General features: G+C 39.0%; 1 protein-coding gene and 1 long non-coding RNA gene across 4 annotated transcripts in view; one reads left to right on the top strand and one right to left on the bottom strand.

Annotated features, from left to right (window-relative positions):
* The window catches only part of LOC133536601 (uncharacterized), an 86519-nt gene that overhangs the window by 63647 nt on the left and 342 nt on the right, over positions 1-22530 (top strand). For 2 of the 3 annotated variants that reach the window (XR_009802508.1, XR_009802502.1), the window contains 3 exons: positions 16892-16971; positions 20060-20105; positions 20264-22530. The exon at positions 20264-22530 is cut by the window's right edge and continues 342 nt beyond it. This is a non-coding gene — a long non-coding RNA (uncharacterized LOC133536601). Of the gene's footprint in view, positions 1-16891; positions 16972-18949; positions 19273-20059; positions 20106-20263 lie in introns of those variants that run through there. The other variant, XR_009802507.1, reaches the window with a different exon arrangement.
* On the bottom strand, positions 14727-17279 carry irx5a (iroquois homeobox 5a). The gene is made up of 3 exons (XM_061877228.1): positions 16520-17279; positions 15807-16218; positions 14727-15665 (listed from the first exon to the last, which is right to left on the bottom strand). Exons 1-3 carry the CDS (start codon positions 16838-16840, stop codon positions 15001-15003), a joined length of 1398 nt encoding a protein of 465 aa, XP_061733212.1. The 5' UTR covers positions 16841-17279; the 3' UTR covers positions 14727-15000.

Raw genomic sequence — 22530 nt, 5'->3', positions numbered from 1 at the left:
TCAGTCTCCGAAAAATAAACACATTAGAACGTGTCCAGTAACAAACGTGTCCGCATCATTCAGTGTCCTGCGTCACGCGCTTATTTTAAATCAATTATCGTGACTACTCGCTGTCAAATAAAAATGTAACACTCCACTCAAAGTCTGTCATAAGGTTAATGTTTTTGTTCTCAGAGTAATATCACTTGATTGAGCCTCTTATAACGTTATACACAAGGAAATAAAAGCATGTTTAATGAGTAACAATTAATACACATATAATGTGTATGAGAAGTGTTTACAAAGTACAAATAAGACAAATCCTGATAATCATTTTGAACCTTGTTGAACAAATAAATAATGTTATTCATCTCATTATGTGAATCAAACCATCCATCCATTTCCTACCGCTTCTCCCTCTCAGGGTTGCGGGGGGAGCTGGAGCATATCTCAGCTGCTTTCGGGCTAAAACATATTTTACTTTTTATTGACAACTTTGATATTTATGGATTCAAATTTTGTACAACTTGAGAACACGAAGGGAAAAATGTGATAGTAATCGTTGGAAAAGGGATCGGAATAAATAAGCTCTGCTTCTTCCTTGTTAGGCTTGCCACTGACAGTTTGTTTGTGTTTTAGTTTTTTCCTTTGTGTTTTAGTATTTCCTGTCCTTAGTACCTGTAAGCACTCTTATTTTGGTTCAGCTTCCTGTTTGTCTCCCTGTGTGCGGTTTTCACCTCAGCTGCGGCTGATTGGCACCTGGCAACACCTGGGGTCAATCAGCCCACTCCTATTTTACCTGCTTTGTTCCTCCAGTCAGTGCTGGATTATCGTCTTGTCAATGTCACTTCTTGTCGCTCTTGTCATTGCTACCTGTCGTGTAGTGTCGTATGATATCTTGTCTATGCAGCGTTGCGGTAAGCTATATTCCATAGTGGTTTGTAGCTTATTGTCTTTTATTCCCTGCTTCCAACTTTGTTTTGATATTATATGTACGACTTCTGTTTCCTGCTAGATACCTGCTAGCTTCCATGCTGGGCCTTTTTGTTTGTTATCCGCCCACGTGCGCGCTTTTTGTTTTTACCCTTTATTTGTTTTTGTCTTTGTATCTTTATTAAATCATGTTTTCCTATTCTATGCCTGGTATCCATCACTACATCTTGGGGTTCATCACAAACTAACTCTGACATTCCTACTCCTTTTCAGACTGGAAATGTGTGGTGTAGCATATTGTAGATGTATGCATGTTCCAAATAAGCTCAGACCGTAAACCATGTTTCGTACTGATATCCTATCAAATTAATATTGGCCAACACTCAAGGCTTGATTAATGGTACGGTATCGGAAGTGAAAAAGATGTATCGGAACACCCCTTATCCTAATTCACTGCAATATATTTGATATCAAAAGAGAAGTCACCATTTCACGATGTGTGACCGATTCAAGAAGGTTGGTCAAAATGTTTTAACATTAATTGTCCCTTTTAGTCCTCTTTTTTATTTGTTATTATTGTTTAAGCCATATTGTACTGATCAGCCAGGGTAGCGAGGACACGTGCCGTTTTTGTCACTGCACAAGTGTGACTTGCCATTTGCCTTCACAATGGGAGACAGGTTTGGACTACAGGCAGGCCAGTCCAGTACCCGCACTCTTTTCTATGAAGCCAGGCTGTTGTAACACGTGGCTTGGCATTGTCTTGCTGAAATAAGCAGAGGCGTCCATAATAACGTTGCTTGGATGGCGACATATGTTGCTCCAAAACCTGAATGTACCTTTCAGCAATAATGGTGCCTTTACAGATGTGTAAATTACCCATGCCTTGGGCACTAATACACCCCCATACTATCACAGATGCTGGCTTTTGAACTTTGCGCCTATAACAGTCCGGATGGTTATTTTCCTCTTTGGTCTGGAGGACATGACGTCCACAGTTTCCAAAAAACAATTTGAAATGTGGACTCCTCAGACCACAGAACACTTTTCCACTTTGCATCAGTCCATCTTAGATGAGCTGGGTCCCAACGAAGCCGGCAGCGTTTCTGGGTGTTGTTGATGAATAGCTTTCATTTTGCACTTTCAACCTGCACTTACAGATTTAGCGACGAACTGTAGTTACTAGAGATGCGCGGTTTGCGGTCTCATCCGCAGAGTCCGCAGATAAACCGCGGGTCGGGCGGGTGACATGACGAAAAAATAGATTTTAATTAGATTCGGGCGGGTGGCGGTTGAACCATCCGGAAATATTTGATATACATGTTCCTGGGATCGTTATCTTTTGTCATTCAAAGAGCCATTTAGGACCCGTGTCACAAAGCAAAGAAGACTTTAGGAGGCGCTAAAATTCTCAAGAATGACTGCCGGCAGTCACCCAGATAATAAGTATTAGGGCGTGCTATGAAGTCATTGACTTTGTCGGCCTCTACAACATGTACGATATGCTTGTCAGTCCAGCAACATGTTGAGTGTGGCTTTCGCAGCAACACCCACACGACTGCAAGGCATACTGGGTGACACAACAAATACCCATAATCCTTTGTATCCATGACAATTCCTGACTATTATATAGACCCCAGCAGCAAACCCGCCACCCCCCCACCCCGTGCGTCGGTAAGGTGGGTGGGGTTGTGGGCGCGGGGGTGTAAAATATATTCAGGTGTGTCGCGGATACAAAGGATTCTGGGTATTTGTTGTGTTGCGTTTACGTTGTGTTACTGTGAGGATGTTCTCCCGAAATGTGTTTGTCAATCTTGTTTGGTCTGGCTTCACAGCGTGGCGCATATTACTAAGAGTGTTAAAATTGTTTATATCACAACCATTAGTGTACTCTGTATCACCCAGTATGCCTTTCAATCTTGTACATGTGATTGCGGAAGCTGCACACAACATGTTGCTGGACTAACAGTCGGTTTGTACATGTTGTTAAAGGTGTCTAAGGCAATGGAATGGCTTAACAGCACGCCCATATCCTTGTCATCAGGATGAACCCCAATTGGATAATCGCAAGAACGTTAGCGGCTCCAGTTGTCTTAATTACTCTGTGAAACGGGTTTAGACAGCTCTGTGAATGGTAAAGGTGGCCAACCTCTGATGTATTTCAGTGGGCGGGTGGCGGGCGGTTGTGTTTCTGATAAAATGTTTGTTCGGGTGGACGGCGGGTGGATGACTACTTTGGTGATGCGGTTGCGGATGATGTAATTGCCTATCCGCGCATCTCTTGTAGTTACTGACTCTGGTTTTCTGAAGTGTTCCTGAGCCTGAGTGGTGATATCCTTTACACACTGATGTCGCTTTTCAATGCAGTACCACCTGATGGATCGAAGGTCAGGGGCATGCAATTTTGGTTTTCAGCCTTGCTGCTTACGTGCAGTGATTTCTCCAGATTCTCTGAACCTTTTGATGATATTACGGACCGTAGATGGGGGAATCCCTAAATTCCTTTCAATAGCTGGTTGAGAAATGTTTTTCTTCAACATTTTGCTCATGCATTTGTGCACAAAGTGGTGACCTTCGCCCCATCTTTGTTTGTGAATGACTGAGCATTTCATGGAAGATGCTTTTATATCCAATCATGGCACCCACCTGTTCCCAATTAGCCTGTTCACCTGTGGGATGTTCCAAAAAAATGTTTGACAAGCAATCCTCAACGTTCTCAGTCTTTTTTGCCGCTTGTGCCACTTTTTTTTAAACATGTTGCAGGCATCTTATTCCAAATAAGCTAACATTTGCAAAAAATAACAACATTTTCCAGTTCAAACATTAAGTATCTTGTCTGCACAGTCTTTTTAGTTGAATATAAGTTGAAGAGGATTTGCAAATCATTGTATTTTGTTTTTATTTAGGATTTATACAACATGCCGACTTTACTGGTTTTGGGTTTTGTAAAAAAAAAAAAAAAAAAAAAAAAAAAAAGTGCAGTTTCCCTTTAATGGTGCCACCATTTATTTTCTTAATCTAATGAACAATAACAGCTGCTGTAACGCCAGGAAACGCGGAGGAGGTGTTGTGGCACTTTTTGATTGACCTGCATGTGAGTGACATCGCCAGCAAGCAGGCACTTTACTAAATTGCTATTGGGACACCATTACACTTAGGGGGCCCTCCCTCCCTCATTGTGTGGGAGTGAGGGGCCAGACTCTCCAAAAGAGGTCTGAACCCTCGCCCCTCCTCATTTACGTCCACGGCCTCACGAGTAGGGCTCAAAATAACTTTGGAGAACCCGAGTTTAAAAAGAAGGCCTTTTTCTCCATCTTGGGAGCGGATGTAATTATGTAAGTGGACGTTTGCACCGAGGCGAGGGAGAGAAGCAGACATGTTGTAGTGTAAGGTAGCAAGAGAAGGATATTTATAGCGCGGCCAGGTGAGTTACACCTTTGTGTGCGTGTTGCATTATTACAGCGGTCATTAGGACCGATATCTGTGCGCTAATGTGGAGCAGATGTTGGGAAGAAGGGGATCGTTTGAAAAGGGCAAATGTAAATAAACAGTGCACCGGGCCCCGCCTCTTACCTCCCCGGGCCCCCTCTGAAGTGGCTGAAAGAAAACAGTTCATCAATCTCCATCATGCCGGCGTTAATATTGTCACTTTAGCGGTCTCGTTGGCATGGCCCCATTAATGTTGGCCGGAAAATCACATGCAATTTACTGTGTGAAAGCGGTAAAAAACACGAAATGGAAACATTGCCTAAACCGGAATTTCTCAATTGATTGGAAAAAAAAGTTGGATTTGGAATATCAAGACATTTAACGGTAGGAAAAAAGAAAAAAAGAAAAGTAACACTGCAAGAATTGATTCACGATGCAAAAAAAAAAAAAATCAAAGCACTTACAGTAAGTATCCCTCTTCCATACCTGCATGTACTGTTTACGACCACCGGGGGGCATATTTGCATTCTGTCTGTTGAATGCCATGACATCATCTTATTAATACAAATCATTACTGTCCTCAGTTCACTTATTTCATCAGCAATTTAGCATGCACATACCATTCAAAAAGTTAAAGTACTAATGATTGTCACACACACACTAGGTGTGGCAAAAGTATTCTTTGCATTTGACCCCTCTCCCTTGTTTACTCCCTGGGAGGTGAGGGGAGCAGTGGGCAGCAGTGGTGGCCGCGCCCGGGAATCATTTTCTGTGATTTAACCCCCAATTCCAACCCTTGATGCTGAGTGCCAAGTAGGGAGGTATTGGGTTCCATTTGTAGAGTCATTGGTATATGACTCTATGACACTCCAACCACTAGGCCACTGAGTAGGTTAGACAAGTTGGAAGTGATAAGGTGTGTATGTCATACATCCACATATCATGCATGACGTCATGCAAGTCGTCAAAAAAATACATTGAGATTTTATATTCAGCAAACATACGGTACTTGTTGGTTTTGTATTGCCACCGCAAAAGCAGGGTTTCTGCGGGGTCTTAATAATTCAATAAATAAGATGGTCGCTAATTTTCATAAATCATGTACTAAACTTCTGCTGTTTAAATATAATACAATATTCCCAACAAGCAGCGTGTATCAATACTTAAACTGCAGCTAATTTGCTTTCGTTTTGTTGGTCCATGCTTTTCATCACCCTGGGACAGGGGTGTCAAACATAGGGCTCCAGGTTGTTAACCGGCCCGGGGGATGAGTTTGCCAAGTATAAAAATGAGCCAAACATTTTGAATGAAAGAAAGTGAATTTCTATATGTGTCCACTAGATGTCGCAATAGCAATTATTTGTATCTTTGTAGATGCTGCTACATTTTTAAATAAAAATAAGCCACCTGATGTTAGTCATGTCAGTCGAGGAAAATGAGCAAACTACATAAATAACATCCTGTAATTTAATTTTGATATTACATTTTTTTATCTTGATTGATTCAAAATTAACACCAATGAGTTGACTGCTGAATATTATCACATATTCTTTTCAGAAAGTATAAATAACGACTAATAAAGATAGAATACTATCAACCGCAACATGTAAGTGTAAAAAAACAACAACAATATTATGATTTCTACATTTTCAGAATGTGCTTGTTTTATTTTTAAACAAAGAAAACCATCTGAAGTTGTCTTTATTTTTAAGTTATAGTTCTGTGATTTTACCAGTCCGGCCCACTTGGGAGTAGATTTTTCTCCATGTGTGTCCCCCATCCAAACTGAGTTTGACTCCCATGCCCTAGGACAGTGGTTCTCAACCTTTTTTCAGTGATGCACCCCCTGTGAACATTTTTTTAATTCAAGTACCCCCTAATCAGAGCAAAGCCTTTTTGGTTGAAAAAAAAAGAAATAAAGAACTAAAATATAGCACTATGTCATCAGTTTCTGATTTATTAAAATTGTATAACAGTGCAAAATATTGCTCATTTGTAGTGGTCTTTCTTGAACTAGTTGGGAAAAAAACTAAAAACTTGTTAAAAAATAAACAACTGATTCAATTATAAATAAATATTTCTACACAGAGAAGTAATCATCAACTTAAAGTGCCCTCTTTGGGGATTGTAATAGAGATCCAACTGGATTCATGAACTTCATTCTTAACATTTATTCACAAAAAAAAAGAAATCTTTAACATCAATATTTATGGAACATGTCCACAAAAAAATCTAGCTGTCAACACTGAATATTGCAATGTTGCATTTCTTTTCACAGTTTATGAACTCACATTCATATTTTGTTAAAGTATTATTCAATAAATATATTTATAAAGGATTTTTGAATTGTTGCTATTTTTGGAATGTTTTTAAAAAATCTCACTTACCCCTTGGCATATCTTCAAGTGCCCTCCAGGGGTACGCGTACCCCCATTTGAGAACCACTGCCCTAGGACAATAATAACGGGGCACAATTAGCAACACCATTAGTGATTTTCCAAGACTTTTGTAGTTCAAAATATTCTTACTTTGGATGTTTAATTCAATTTGAATCTGAATAATATTTGGATTATTTCATAAATTTATTTATTTATTGACAGTTTTTCTGGATTAATTCATAAGTTGTTTTAATAATTGACAGTTTTTTGGTTTTCCGAAAGTGAGAAAATGAATTCATTGCTAGGAACGTGCAGGTCTCTGTTCTGGCTGCTCAGTACAATTTGACAAACACAACAAAATATCAGTAATGTTGACATTAAAAGAAGAAATGAATGAATGAATGATTCACCGGAAAGTACATTAGCCCTTTATTACGTCCTATAAGGATAACTTGTTATTACATTTTTTTTGTTTTTTTTTTTAAGCTAAGTTCGACTGTTGAATTAATATTAAATTAGGAAGAAAATTGTGATTTTTAAAGATATTTTAGACGTTCCCTTATTTAGCCTTACCTGACAAATTGACAGATTTTGCCCTTTGCAACAAAAAATTTCATATTGAAAACCATTAAAAATTACAATTTTTAATCCCACATAAAAACATGCAATCCTTTATTATAGCATTTTATTATGCATTTATGGCTTCCATGTGATGTTTTTTTTTTTAGATTTTGCCACCAAAATGGGTAACTTTTCCCTATTTATTCAATGCATGCAGCAAAATCGCCTTAGGGTGTCTTGTTACTCTATGGGTAAACGACACCTCAGTGAACGTATGGCACACTCACTAGCTGTATTGACACTGCACTGTTTCTGTGTCGGTGTTTCATGAAGGTAATCCGCCCTTTTATGGATAAGAAAAAGTCACATTTGAATCATTATTAAATATATATAAATATATATGTATGTATATATATATATATATAAATATATATATATATATATATATATATATTTTATGTTTTATTTTTTTATTTTTAACAAAGTTGCGCTGAAAGGAATGCATATGAAATACGCAACTCTTGTCAATGAGCCAAATAGTAAAAAAGAAGAGCATTCACATTAATTGGTGCTAAATGATCCCGCCATTTTGAATATGGACTTTTTCTTGACTTTATACATTCTTTTGAGTATTTTTTTTTCCAGTCAGATTGACACAACGCCCTTCCGACTGATAAATACAGTTTGGTACCCCGCAGTTAAATGACACAGCAGCTGTATCATTCACTTTTTTTTTCTTTTTCTTAAAGTGACACGTACATCGAGGCTTTAAGGTTCACAGCATCACTCTTTGTGTTTCACAAGGCATCGATTGACCCTTTAGTAATAAGTGTGGCTAGTGATTGAAAACCTCCGGATCAGAGGCACATATCTTTGTTGTCATAAAAAATTAAAGTTAAAAACTGGCATAAAATAAACCGACTTGTGGCCTGCTAAGACCCACACTCTTGTTTGGCATGCATTTTTTTTTTATTTACTTTTGCTCCTGTTTGGGGTCTTTTCGACTCAATGAGTATGGAGAAAAAAAAAAAAGTTGAAAGTTGCCCTCTGAACTTTTGCATGTGTTTTCAGCCATCTTAAATCCAACATGTAAAGTGGTATGCTCTTCCTACTCCACTAATTGGGAGTATAACGTCCTCTTAAGTGCAAACCTGCAGGGTCTTGTCGGGAAAAAATGTTGAATGGTGGTCGACACAACCAACAATATGTGGACGCCAGGTCGTTAAAGGGTTAAAATCCCCAAAAAGCACTAATGAATACTCTGCATGTCCGGTGCTCCCAGAAAATATTCACAGCGCTTCACTTTTTCCACATTGTGTTATGTTACATCTGGGGTGTCAAAGTCGAGGCCCTCGGGCTGGATTTGACCCGTGGATGTATTATCTACGGCCCCCGGGATGTTATTTGATTAGTATTAGAACCGGCCCGCAGGCCACAGCCGCCTGCTGCTGTTTTGCACACACCAAAACTCCATCAGTGTTTGCGCTGAAAATTTTCCATAATGGGGTCCCATCAAGTCATAAAAATGGGGTCCCACAGTACATTTTTGGGGTCCCACTTTTTTGTAAGCATTTTGAAAACAAATGATAAAGGTATGCATCATCCTGTCATATCCCACATTCTATATTGTGTTTTGGCAAAAAGGTTGTCATAAATGTTACTTAAATCATTTTTAAAAAAAAATAATACAAAAGAAAACTAAATATTATGCATATGTAAATGTATTCAGTTATAAACATTCATTCACTTTCTTCTTTCCTTCATGGATCTAAACTTTACCACTGCCGGTATTTTTTTTTCTGTATTTTTATTGTAATATTTTCAGAATGTGTTTTTTCTATTTTTGGCCAAAGTAAGACAAAGAAAACAATCTGAAATTGTCTTTTTTCTTTTGTTTTAATGTCAAGATTTTAATAGTCCGGCCCGCGTGTGCATAGATTTTCCTCCATGTGGCCCCTGAGCTAAAATTAGTTTGACACCCCCTGTGTTACATCTTCGTTCCATAATGGAATACAGTCATTTTTTTTGTCCTCAAAATTCTACAGACAATTCCTCATAATGACTATGTAAATGTTGTAGTTTTGTATTTTGCAAATGTATCAAAACTACAAATTACGGAGACATTCTGAATGAAAACCAGCGATTCCCATCCAACCTGATGGAGCTTGAGAAGCGCTGCTAAGAGGAATGGGCCAAAGATAGGTGTGCAAAGAGTTTGGCATCGTATTCAAAAAGACTTGAGGCTTTAATTGAGCCGAAGGTGAATCAACGGAATATTGATGCTGTGAACTCATGTACATGTGATTTTTTAATTTTTTTTTATTTTAAATAAAGTTATTTATCCATCCATCCATCCATTTTTTCTACCGCTTATTCCCTTTTGGGGTAGCGGGAGGCGCTGGCGCCTATCTCAGCTACAATCGGGCGGAAGGCAGTGTACACCCTGTACAAGTCGCCACCTCATCGCGGGGCCAACACAGATAGACAGACAACATTCACACTCACATTCACACACTAGGGCCAATTTAGTGTTGCCAATCAACCTATCCCCAGGTGCATGTCTTTGGAGGTGGGAGGAAGCCGGAGTACCCGGAGGGAACCCACGCATTCACGGGGAGAACATGCAAACTCCACACAGAAAGATCCCCAGCCTGGATTTGAACCCAGGACTGCAGGAACTTCGTATTGTGTGGCGCACTAACCCCTCTGCCACCGTGAAGCCCCTAAAGTTATTTAATTTAAACAAAAGAAACATCATTATGCAGTATTGTGTGTAGAATTTTGAGGACAAACATGGATTTATTCTATTTTGGAAAAAGGCCATAGCATAACAAAATGTAGAAAAAGTGAATCCCTGTGAATACTTTCAGGATGTACTATTACCTTTAAAGACTGACTCCTTAAAAGTGGAACATAACTCACCGCATTTTTAACAGCAGTTGTAACGGCGTTAACTTCTTTTTGCACTTGCATGGCAGCTTGTAAGCCTTAAATGATGTCGCGTAGTCACCGCTTCCAAAATCGATGACCGTTCATCCCTCGGGGTATTGGCACTAAGTGTGTGCCCGGGTCGGGGCAGAGACCCCCAGTGTGGGTGCCAGTGAAGCCCTTACATGGCCACTGAACACGGCCCCTTCAGCAGTAAGCGGGTCAGGGGGCTTCACCCCACACTGCTGTCAGAGCAGGCCGGCCAACGAGCAGCAACATGCAGCCTCAAACATATCAAACGTCCTCACATTTCTTTGCTTCTGCAACCGAATCCCCCAGTTTTCACAACCTCAACCCCACCCCTCAATTGGCCTCCTCATAGTTCATCATCACTCTTCGTTAATGTTTTTATCCCCCCTTCTTCTTCTTCATAGAAATGTTTTATTTATGTAGGGGGAGGTCACTTAAAACATCTCACTGCTGAAAATTACACGTGTAATCTCTCCCAGAGGAGCTCTGGGGAGAAATAAGAAAAACAGTCGGTGAAGTGCAGGAGAGAAAAAAATAAAGTGCTAAATCACTCCCCGCCACCTTATCTGAGGTGGCTTTACAGTGTGTCGGAGACCCTTTTATAACCCCCACTTAACATGGCTGACATGTTTATTTTTTATACGCCTTCTGCATTGTAAAGAACAGAGGTCATTTATTCATATCTGGGATTGTTTTAGAAGAACACCCACTTGAAGTATTCTCCTTAATCCACCTCAGACATATTTTTAAGGAAACACTGATTTGTTGGAGTGTTATTAATGCTTTTTGCTCCTATTTGACCCCATTATGAGGACATCTTATCACTCCACTGCTCATCAATTATCATAGTTGGACCCGAGAGTGAATCATCATTCTTGGAAAGAGAATGTAAACAACAGGTTTGTGTGCAAAATGTGGGTTTTTAAAACAGTCTAATTGTCCATCGCTGGCATAACGGTGCAACTTTAGCGCTTTTACAGGCCTAGAAAATATCATAAAGCGAAATATGTGTCAAAATAGTCTCCGGAGCCTCAAAATAAAGCAGAAGAAACATGCAATGTCGACAATAATCATAATGCTGAGCTTGTGATTCAGAATACAGAAAAATACTGCATGTAATAATAGTCAAAGCCAGATATTTGGGTTTCGATTCGATTAAAAAACAATTATTGATGCATCTTTAACTTTTTTATGTTGATTTTTTTTGTTTTCACTAAATTTGCATTCATCCCCTTGCAACTTTTAAAAACTGTGAATTTGTGATAAACGGTTGAATTAATTGCCATTGCATTTATTAGTTTAATGGAAATGTGTGCAAAACTGGAACATCCATCCATCCATTTTCTACCGCTTGTCCATTTCATACGTGCCCTAAAATAAAGAAGTTTGTCGGATATCTGTGTGAGGTGGCTTGCTGCGGTCAGCCTGATTTTAGAACTGTCCGCATTACTTTATAAACAATAAATAAACCATGGGTTATTGGTGGTTAATAATCGATTTTACAGCTGCCCAAGTCTGAATTGCGATGCATCTAAAAATCGATTATTTACCCAACCTCTAATTGCTAAGGGGCTAAATTTTTAATTTTCACACAGTTAAAGTCTACACACAGTAAACAAAACCACTGTGCAGATTTACCTAATATTAGGCATAGACTCTGATTCACAGTTTTTGCACACACACACACATATATATATATATATATATATATATATATATATATATATATATATATATATATATATATATATATATATATATATATTGCACACATATGAGGATTGTGATATACATGTTCACACTTTACCCACACATTAGGATTGTGATACACAAGTCTTTATTCCCAGATTTGTTTTCATACCTGTTTATTTGTCTCAGATTTTAATTTGTACTGCATGTCTTTGTTGACTACTGTGATATGTGACTTTACCCGACTGTGGTCAAAATAAATATTTGCAGTTTGCAGCATCATTGTTGAGCACTTCTTTAAAAGATTACAGGATATTTTTACTTTCTCTTTAGGTCCTTACGTATAGGCCCACTTCAAAGTAAACAATGACAATTGCTGTGGATTTGCCAATATATTTAGTCAAATTACAGTAATCATTCATCACATATGCTAAAAAGGGTCAGGCAAAAGACCCCAAACATGTGATTTCTTATATTTAAATAGGTTTTTTTTTTACAAATGTGTTTTGTATTTATAACTGTTCTGGGTAACTCACTTCAATAGTGGCTTATCATTCGAAGTCTGTGTGAGTGAGACGACAATAAAACTGCATTTTTACAAATGCTTGCTTTATCTTGAGGAATATGTTTTGACCGAAGTGTGTCATTTTGCATATAATTTAGGTATTAAGAACATTTAATGTGGTGTTTGGAAAAGTGTGTAAATCCTTTTGAAAAAGACACACAGTTAGTAAAATTGTGTGTAAGCAAATGGAAAAAAAACTGTAAATTAAAAAATAGCAACATTTTGAAAATAAGTTTTTTTTTTTTTTAATCTTATTAATATTGGCATTTTAAGTGTCTCTCTGCAGGATTAATAATAATCAGACAACATTGAAATGTTTCTCTATTTTTAAACGCGTATGTATTTGTAATTAAATACTCCATGTAATTGTGAGTAAGTGATACATTTTTTACGCAGCACAGATGTAATTCTAGCTGCTAATAATAATAGTAAAATAATAATAATAATAGTAAAATGAAGTGTTCCCTTTCCACATTAATCTACCTTTAATTACTGAATTATTAATGCATATTCAAATGTTAAAGTACAAAAAACCCTTTTAATTTATTATATTCATTTAAGTATATACTTTTTCTATTGAAAATATATTCTAATCAACAAAAAAATGCAATGAATTAAAAAAAAAAAAGTCCGTGTGAAAACTATCTTCATTTTTCTCTCCCTCTCTATTTATTTTCTCTTCTTCTCTTTGGGGATTATTTCACACCCCCCCTGCTCTTATTTCCACTGGGGAAGACTTTAGAGAGCCCACTTGGTATTCTCACTTTGAAGCGAGGCTAACACACACCATTCAATAATAATGATGGTATAATAATAATTATAAAGATACAAATATGTGCTCTTTTAATTGCAGGATTTTTTTTTTTTAATAATAATATCCTCTCTAAATGTTTCCCCTTTTGCGTGTTTGCTTCATGTGCACAACTGTAAACAGCATGCATGAAAAAGCCATTTGACATATAAACGTCTCCCTCCCTCCCACGGATGATTTACACCTCAGAAAAGGGCGTGAAAGGAAGGAAACCTCCCCTGCGGATCACTATTTGTCATAGGAACACAACAGCAGCGGCCTTTCTTGTTTCAAATAATCACAATAATAATAAATACACACAACAACAAAAAAGAGAGAGAGAGACGGTGCCGTTCATTGGGGACTTGACACGTGGAGCGATCCAACCCCGTGGGGACCAACACACACACACACACACACACACACACATATAATTATGCTATTTAACCGGATGATATGTGCCAGTTTGAGCGGTCACGTGACTACAACAGAGGGGGGATTATTTTTAAAATAAAAATAATAATTAAAATCCCAAGGGAAATTAAAGTACAATAATAATAATATTAAAAGTAAAAATAATAATTATTGGTTGATTACAAACCATGTAAAGGCAATAAAACCAACGAATTGTTATTTTTGTAGATGTTTTTTTTTTTTTTTTTTTTTTTGCTCTTAAGGCCTCCTTGTTAAGGCGTTGCGGCCTGCAATAACATTTGTAATAAAAGCAAAAATAAATACATAAAAAATATTTAAAATGAATTCAAATAAAAAGAAAAAAATTGCTTATCATTATGGATATTTTGGGTCTCGTTCACCAAAATATTGTATTTTTTTTAATTACTATGGTGTAATATTTTCCCCTTTCTTTACTCATCGAATATAATACATGTAACAATAACTCTGCATATGCAATCATTGATTATAACATACTCCCAACTTTTTTTTGTTGCACACACACACACACAGACACACACACACACACACACACACACACACGCTTTTATTGTGAAATTAGGCGCAAGTGTGACACCTACCTGCGGAAGTTGGAAGAGTTTGCACGACATGGCGTGACAACCGCACTTCCCTTATACACTCTGTGTGTGTGTGTATGTGTGAGTGTGTGTGTGCGCGCGCACATCCAACGCGCCATTAAAAGTGAGAGTCCATTAATAGGGTGGTCAGTATGTTCTGAATGCATGGTCGAATCTCTCATTTTAACCAGCTTCCATCACGTCTTCCTTTGCATAAAGGGAATTGGGGGAAAAAAAAAAAAAGTAATGAGATCTAAATTTGGCATAAAATGGATCTCATTACTGTAGTTCACCACCTGATTGCCGTGCGTAAAACACGCGTGGTAATTGGCTATTTGAATGTTCCTGTATACTCCAAACACGCACTGCGTGAATAATCATGCATATTTAAAAAATAAAAAATACTGCACAAATATATTTATATTCTCCATAATTTACTTCAAAGATAGTGTCGTCCATTTTTTTCTTTCTTAAATACAAAAATGCTACATTAAATATACATGTTAGTCTTTTAATACAAATGACTTCCGGTGGCTGCAGCCATTATAACTCCCTCATCCTTGTTACAGAACACATGTCCAGTAAGGAGGAGATGATATAATGCTCAGTAATATTTTGCAACCTTCCCAGAAAAAAAAAAGAAGAAATAAATTAAAGTCAAAAGAAAAAGTCCAGAGTTGGAAGTTGTTAAATGTTTGACATACCTTTCTTCAGTTCGTAAGGGGAGTCTTTGCAAAGATCTCCCCGCACTTTGTCCCTCACCAAAGCCTCGGCTCTATTTAACACCGTCTGGTTTAATCCATTGAAGTGCGCCGGGCTGCAGGGGGAGCCCGCGGTGCCGTGGAGGTGTCCGAAAGTAGCCCCGTGGTAGTTCGTGTAGCCCGGGTAGAAGGGCGACGTGTAGTACAGGGGCCGGGAGAGGACGCCGCACTGCGGGGAGGACCGCGGAGGAGAGCCGGCAGCGGGGTTGATGACGGCGGGGCAAGGCTGCTGCTGCTCCCCGCCTCCTCCTCGGTGCGCCTCCCCGCTGCTGCTTCTACTGCATCGGTCCGAGGAGGTAGCGATCTCCGCCAGGGACCACAGTTTGGGTTTGGGCGCCGAGTGGATGACGGAGGTGGGTGCGTGCATGCTGAGGTCCGACGGCTTGTCCTGCAGGGCGCCGCGGGGCCCCTGCACCACCACCACCACCGCGGGGGAAGACGTGGCGGGCTTGCCGGCAGAATCCAACAACAAGTCGGACGCGCTAGTCCGCTCCTCCGGCGGGTCTTTGGACTCCGAGTCGCTCAGCAGGGGGTCCACGTCCTTGTCCTCCTTGAACCTGTCACAGTCCGCCGGGTGCAGCATTTTGGCATCTGGACACATCCAGAAAAAATAATTAGATGCAATATTCAAATTAATTTAAATATTTTCGTCAATATGAAAACGACTAGGATGATTAATTTATGTTATTTTTATGTTTTTATATTCTCCCCCATGGACCTCCAGCCACAAACCTGCTTCAGCATCCGACGAGTCCTGGTTCTTGTCTTGCTTATTACTGGGCGGCTCGTCGTCGTCGTTCTTCTCCAGGTCGATGTTCTCGTCCTCCTCCTCGTCCTCGCTGCGGTTCCGCGGCGTCCACGTCATCTTGTTCTCCTTCTTCAGCCTCCGGCGGGCGTTGGCGAACCAGGTGGAGACCTGGGTGAGGGTCATCTTGGTGATGATGGCCAGCATGATCTTCTCGCCCTTGGTGGGGTAGGGGTTCTTGCGGTGCTCGCTGAGCCAGGCCTTCAGGGTGGCCGTGGCGTCCCGGGTGGCGTTCTTGCGGTAGGCCGGGTCACCGTACGGGTAGGTGCCCAGGGGCGCCGCGTACGGGTGGTAGCCGATGGAGCCCGCCATGCCCGTCGTGTGGTCGTAGGGAGAACTCTGCCAAAAGACATGATCGTTATTAATATGAGTGCATTCGTTTGGGGGGGTTCATTAGATGCATCTTATTATTATTTTTGTGTGGTAAAGATGGCAAAATATGCAATGTGGGCCTATTCTGCAGGGATTTGTAGGACTTAATAAACAGGCCCACAAATGCAAAAAAGAAAAAATTAAAAAACAATAAAAGGGACTATTACAAAAAAAAATACAAAATTATAATAATAATTGCAGTTCAAAAAAATAACTTAACACAGCTTTTTTTTAATTTTTGTGTAAAAGTGCTTGGAAGTGTACTCACCACGTACGAGCTGAAGGTGGCCGCGGCAGCCGCCGCCGCGTCCGCTCCGTACGGCAAGTGGTGCGAGTTGTACCCGGGCGAGCCTCCGCTGAAGGCTGCGGCGGCCGCCGCTGCCGCTGCGGCTGCAGACGCGGCGGCAGCAGCGGCGCTGTTGGCGGAGGTGGCGGACCCGGCGTAGGGGGCGAACGCGGACCCGGAGGAGGACCGGCCGAGCTCCTCCGTCCTGGGTCCCGATATGACGCTGGCTCCGTAGGCTGCGGGGCAGGAGTAGAGGGCCAGGGAGGCGGACGGTTGGTACAAGTAGCCCTGAGGATACGCCATAGCTCCACTTTTTTTTTTTTCCTTATTCCTGCTTTTTTTGTGTGTGTCTAGGACCTCAGGGGCGCATAGAGACAGCCGAGTGTGAGAGGAGACCCTCTGCCCCCCTTTCTGCCTCCGCCTTGCTCCTCAAGGTAAAAAAAAAAAAAAAAAAAAAACAAGAACACAAAAAAAAAAGCGCCTTTTCTCTCCACTTTGGTGCGTCCCTGCTATGAAAGTTGCTCCTGCACGCTCATGGCTGCTTTTTGGTGCGCATGCAGTGTTAGTGTGGGGGGGGGGGGGGGGCTTTTGCCTGCATGGGAAAATGTCCTCAGTGCCAAGATGCTAAGTTGGAAATTGAGGAGCCTACTTCGCTGCACAGCATGCTCCTCCTCCTCTCCGGGTGTTGTCACTGCAAAGTGGAGGAGCGCTCACTCAAAGCTCTCTCTCTCTTTTTTTCTCTCTCTCTCTCTCTCCCTCTCTCTCCTCCTCAACCCCTCCATGCAGCTCCTGCGTTAACTAACATTCTTCTTTTCTCCTTTATATATTTTACTATCTTCACTTCCACTCCTCCCTCGCGTTGAATGGTGGTCTGCGTGCGGAGAACTTTGTGTGTTATTGGATGACGGCCAGCGAGGATTTATTTCCAATTTATATTTCTTTGTGTTTTGGGGCTATATTTTCCATTAATTTAGTGCGTAAAATATAACTTCAAGGTAAATAGCATTTTTAAACTAAATATCTACATTTTGTTTTGTTAGCAATTTTTGAAAATTATATTTATTTGTATTTTTTTGCATGTATGTATATATATATATATATATATATATATATATATATATATATATATATACATATATATATATATATATGTGTGTGTGTGTGTATATTTATATAAATATGTATACATGTATATATATATAAATATATACATATGTATATATATGTGTGTATATATATATATATATATATATATATGTATATATATATCCATCCCATCCATCCATTTCCTACCGCGTATTCCCTTTTGGGGTTGCGGGGGGCGCTGGCACCTATCTCAGCTACAATCGGGCGGAAGGCGGTGTACACCCTGGACATGTCGCCACCTCATTGCAGGGCCAACACAGATAGACAGACAACATTCAAACTCACATTCACACACTAGGGCCAATTTAGTGTTGCCAATCAACCTATCCCCAGGTGCATGTCTTTGGAGGTGGGAGGAAGCCGGAGTACCCGGAGGGAACCCACGCATTCACGGGGAGGACATGCAAACCCCACACAGAAAGATCCCGAGCCTGGATTTGAATCCAGGACTGCAGGACCTTCGTATTGTGAGGCAGACGCACTAACCCCTCTCCCACCGTGAAGCCCCATATATATATATATATATATATATATATATATATATATATATATATATATATATATATATATATATATATATATATATATATGTATATATATATATATATATATATATATATATATATATGTATATATATATGGATGTATGTGTGTGTATATACACACATACATCCATATATATATATATGTATATATATATATATATATATATATATATATATATATATATATATATATATGGATGTATGTGTGTGTATATACACACATACATCCATGTATATATATATGTATATATATATATATATATATATATATAAACACATCCATACATACATACATATATACATACATACATACATACATACATATATGTATATATGGATGTATATATATGTATGTATATATGTGTATATGTATCTATATATATATATATATTATATATGTGTGTGTGTGTATATATATCTATTCATTCCTGCCCCAACAAAAAAGGTGCAATATATATTTTAAATTATTAAAAAAATAGTTATATTTTTAAATTATTTAAAAAATGATTATACATTTCACATATTTGATATGTATGTTTATTTTCGGGTTTTTTTCTGGTACCGTCGAGTGCATTTGACTCGACAGTCAGTCGAGTTCAAGTCTCACTTAAGCCGAAAGGGATCGCTGTAGGCGCTGCTAAAGAGTGTGTGCACTCTGTTGGAAAGGGGGGGAAAAAACACACACACACAGAGAGAGAGAGAGAGAGAGAGAGAGAGGAGGAAAAAAAGACCGATGACGTGGGAAAAGCCTTTTTAAAAAAAGGAAAAAAAAAGCAGAGGAGGAGGGTTGGATAAACAAAGCAAGTCCACGGTACCTCCTCCTAATAACCAGATGACAGCGGTACCATCGTGATGATGATACCGATGAGACCCAGTCCACTTCCACCGCTGGCACCTTCTTCTTTTTATATTCCAAGCAAAAAAAAAAACCCTCAAAAAAACAAAGTAGAACATTTCGACCAAATGAATTTAGAGCAATTTAAATGATGGGAGTTCTTGATGGAGACGTCGTTATGGCAACCGCATCCTCCACCAAGCACCCAGGTGAGTATATACAAATTCATCATATATTATAGTATGAATAGTTGAACCGCTTTAAACTGTATTGTTTATTTGATGTAAGTCCTTTTAAAGGCCTAAATTGAGCTTAAATGTAGATTTATTATGACTATTATTAAAGGTATAATGACATCATTGCTGTGTTAATTGCAGAGGCATTTTCTTTTTATTTCCCCGCCAGCCCTCTTTTCCTGAAGCCTAAAAATTACTTCAAGTGTTCATGGGATTTTTTTTTTTTTTTTTCCCCCCCACTATTCTAAATCTGTGTCCTAAACCGATTAGTTGACACCAATTTTTCTTTGATGTATTAGCTGAGGGCTTTTGCCACTTGGAAGCCAATTGAAATTCAAAACAGTTAGCAACCCCCCCTAAACAAAAATGCTTTGGGGAGGGAGGGTGGGGGTTGGATCCAGAATAGCAAAAATAATGGATGGCATTTATTTTTGACCTTGCATTCTTAATTATGTATTTTTTGACTTTGCATTCTAATTCTTGTAATTATTTGTATGCGGCGGTGGATTAAGCATTTATTTCCTTCTATTTAATGCATGTTATTAAAAATGATCAAGCATTTGTGCTAGACTAAATTCCCGTCTATATACTGGAGGTGAATTATAACTAAATACAAGCTTTCTTATATTGTTTATTAAAAAAACTATATATATATATATATATATATATATATATATATATATATATATATATATATATATACACACATATATTAAAACGGTATTAACCAATATTTTTTAAATTTTCTTCTTGTATTTAGATGCAAGCTGAGGAAATCACCCGGGACCAAGCCCAACTGATCAACGGTAAGTAATATTAATGAATACCCCAAATAGTCCTAATTCATGTGATTTAAAATGCATTCAATCAATAAAGCATGCCCCTCTCCTGCACCGTATATATTTGATGCAATGTTATTTTCTCATCTCTTTTCCTTTTATTGACCCGGATGATGATGATGAAGATGTATGGCAGGAGAGCCAGTGTGTTGAGCTGCTGGCTCCGCCCCCTCATCATGGTCCCAGGATGAATGGCAGGCTGCTGGGTACCCTAAGTGATGAAATGATGACCCCATTAAGAGAAGCGCTTCCAAAAAATGAGGGGTATCGGCCAAAGATTGCGACTCCTCTCTCTCTCGGCGCCTTGCCGCCACCGTCCTGCTCTCGCTGCTGCACAAATCATGATTGATTCGCTTGAGATGGATCACAGGAAGCACCTATTGATTTTTTTCCCCTCGCTAAAAAAAAATAAAAATACTTATTTACAGTTATCCAGACTTACTCAATATCCACTTTTTCCAAACAAGTGATGGGATAAAAGAGTTAATTCTCCTTGCTCCATGACTTGACAAATGACCTGTGATATTATTTCAGTGAGGAGTCGATATGGCCGCCGGACTAAATTAATATTGATTGGTTATAATGAAGCCAGCGTGTGGATATGAGCTCTTTCAGGGGCCCCTGCCGCAGCCAGCCTCCATGATGACTGCGGCTCCCTTTAGAAATGACATAAATTCCAGAATTAACCTGTTGCCTTCAGAACGCCTTTAACAATGCAGGCAGCTTTTCAAGTACTTTTAAAGTGGAAAAATAACTTAAAGACTCTGTAACCGTACGTACGTACGTCATCTAAAATAACTGGAATTTTGATGACAAAAGAGAGGAAAAGATGGTTCAATTTCATGCATTGTTTTGTTTTAAGTGCATCCTAACTAAATTCAACCAGGTTAAAATCAAAAATAGAAAACATTTGAACATTAACAGGTGTCACTCATTGACATTAAATGCAACTTAATTTGTCAGTTAATCATTCAACCTTGAAAAAAAACGACTTTTGTTTACCATTTAAAAGTCATACAAGTGTAAAAAAAATTGAATTTGAATGTTATTAATGGAAAACCCTTTGAGATGCATCATCTCGTTTTCAAGGGGGACCAAAGACATTTAAAATGAACACGATACAGTACAACACAGGACAATTTACACAGCAAACAATTACACACAATTGTTAAAGGCCTACTGAAATGAGATTTTCTTATTCAAACGGGGATAGCAGATCCATTCTATGTGTCATACTTGATCATTTCGAGATATTGCCATATTTTTGCTGAAAGGATTTAGTAGAGAACATCCACGATAAAGTTCGCAACTGGAGAAATGCCCTCCCTCAACCGGAAGTCGCAGACGATGATGTCACATGTTGATGGCTCCTCATATATTCACATTGATTTTAATGGGAGCGTCCAACAAAAACAGCTATCCGGACCGAGGAAACGACAATTTCTCCATTAATTTGAGCGAGGATGAAAATTTGAGTTTGAGGATATTGATAGCGACGGACTAAAAAAAATAACAAAAAAAAAAACGCGATTGCTATCGCGTTGTATTGAGATGGATTAATATGTTTTTAGAGACATTTACTAGGATAATTCTGGGGAATTCCTTATCTTTCTATTGTGTTGCTAGTGTTTTAGTGAGTTTAACAGTACCTGATAGTCGGAAGTGTACGTCCATGGCCGGGTGTTGACGCGCAGTGTCTCGGGGAAGTCGACGGCAGCTGTATGGACGGCACAAGCCCAGCTGATATCCGGAAAGAAGCGACTTTTTAACCACAATTTTCTCACCGAAACCTGCTGGTTGACATGTAGTCGGGATCCATGTCCGCTGTGATCCATACTAAAGTTTCACCTTCGTGAATCTTAAACAAGGAATCACCATGTGTTTGTGTGGCTAAAGACTAAAGCTTCCCAACTCCGTCTTTCTACTTTGACTTCTCCAATATTAATTGAACAAATTGCAAAAGATTCAGCAGCACAGATATCCAAAATACTGTGTAATTATGCCGTTAAAGCAGACGACTTTTAGCTGTGTGTGTGTGTGCAGCGCTCATATTCATAACAGCCAGTGACGTCACGCGTACACGTCATCATTACGCGACGTTTTCAAGAAAAAAAGGCCGTATTAGCATGTGTTGCATTGTTAATTTTTCATCATTGATATATAAACTATCAGACTGCGTGGTGGGTAGTAGTGGGTTTCAGTAGGCCTTTAATTTTGCTCAGATATCGCTTAGCTCACACAACTCTCACAATTTAAAATATTCACAATAGAATAACATATTATTGCAGTAAAATAAATATAATATTATTACATTAAATTCCAACCATGTGCATACAGTTTTAAGATAAAAAAAAGAGACATTTTGAAGGGACCAATGGTTGATGAAGACCTC

The sequence above is a fragment of the Nerophis ophidion genome, linkage group LG02 (assembly GCF_033978795.1).
Source record: "Nerophis ophidion isolate RoL-2023_Sa linkage group LG02, RoL_Noph_v1.0, whole genome shotgun sequence".
NCBI classification, from domain to species: domain Eukaryota; kingdom Metazoa; phylum Chordata; class Actinopteri; order Syngnathiformes; family Syngnathidae; genus Nerophis; species Nerophis ophidion.
This window is presented reverse-complemented; position numbering and strand designations above follow the sequence as displayed.

Excerpts from the sequence above, each read along its gene's own strand:
- irx5a (XM_061877228.1), bottom strand. The coding sequence starts at position 16,840 with ATGGCGTATCCTCAGGGCTACTTGTACCAACCGTCCGCCTCCCTGGCC. Across the intron at positions 16,219-16,519 it reads CCACCTTCAGCTCGTACGTG|AGTTCTCCCTACGACCACAC; the intron begins GTGAGTACACTT and ends GTCTTTTGGCAG. Across the intron at positions 15,666-15,806 it reads CTCGTCGGATGCTGAAGCAG|ATGCCAAAATGCTGCACCCG; the intron begins GTTTGTGGCTGG and ends GGATGTGTCCAG.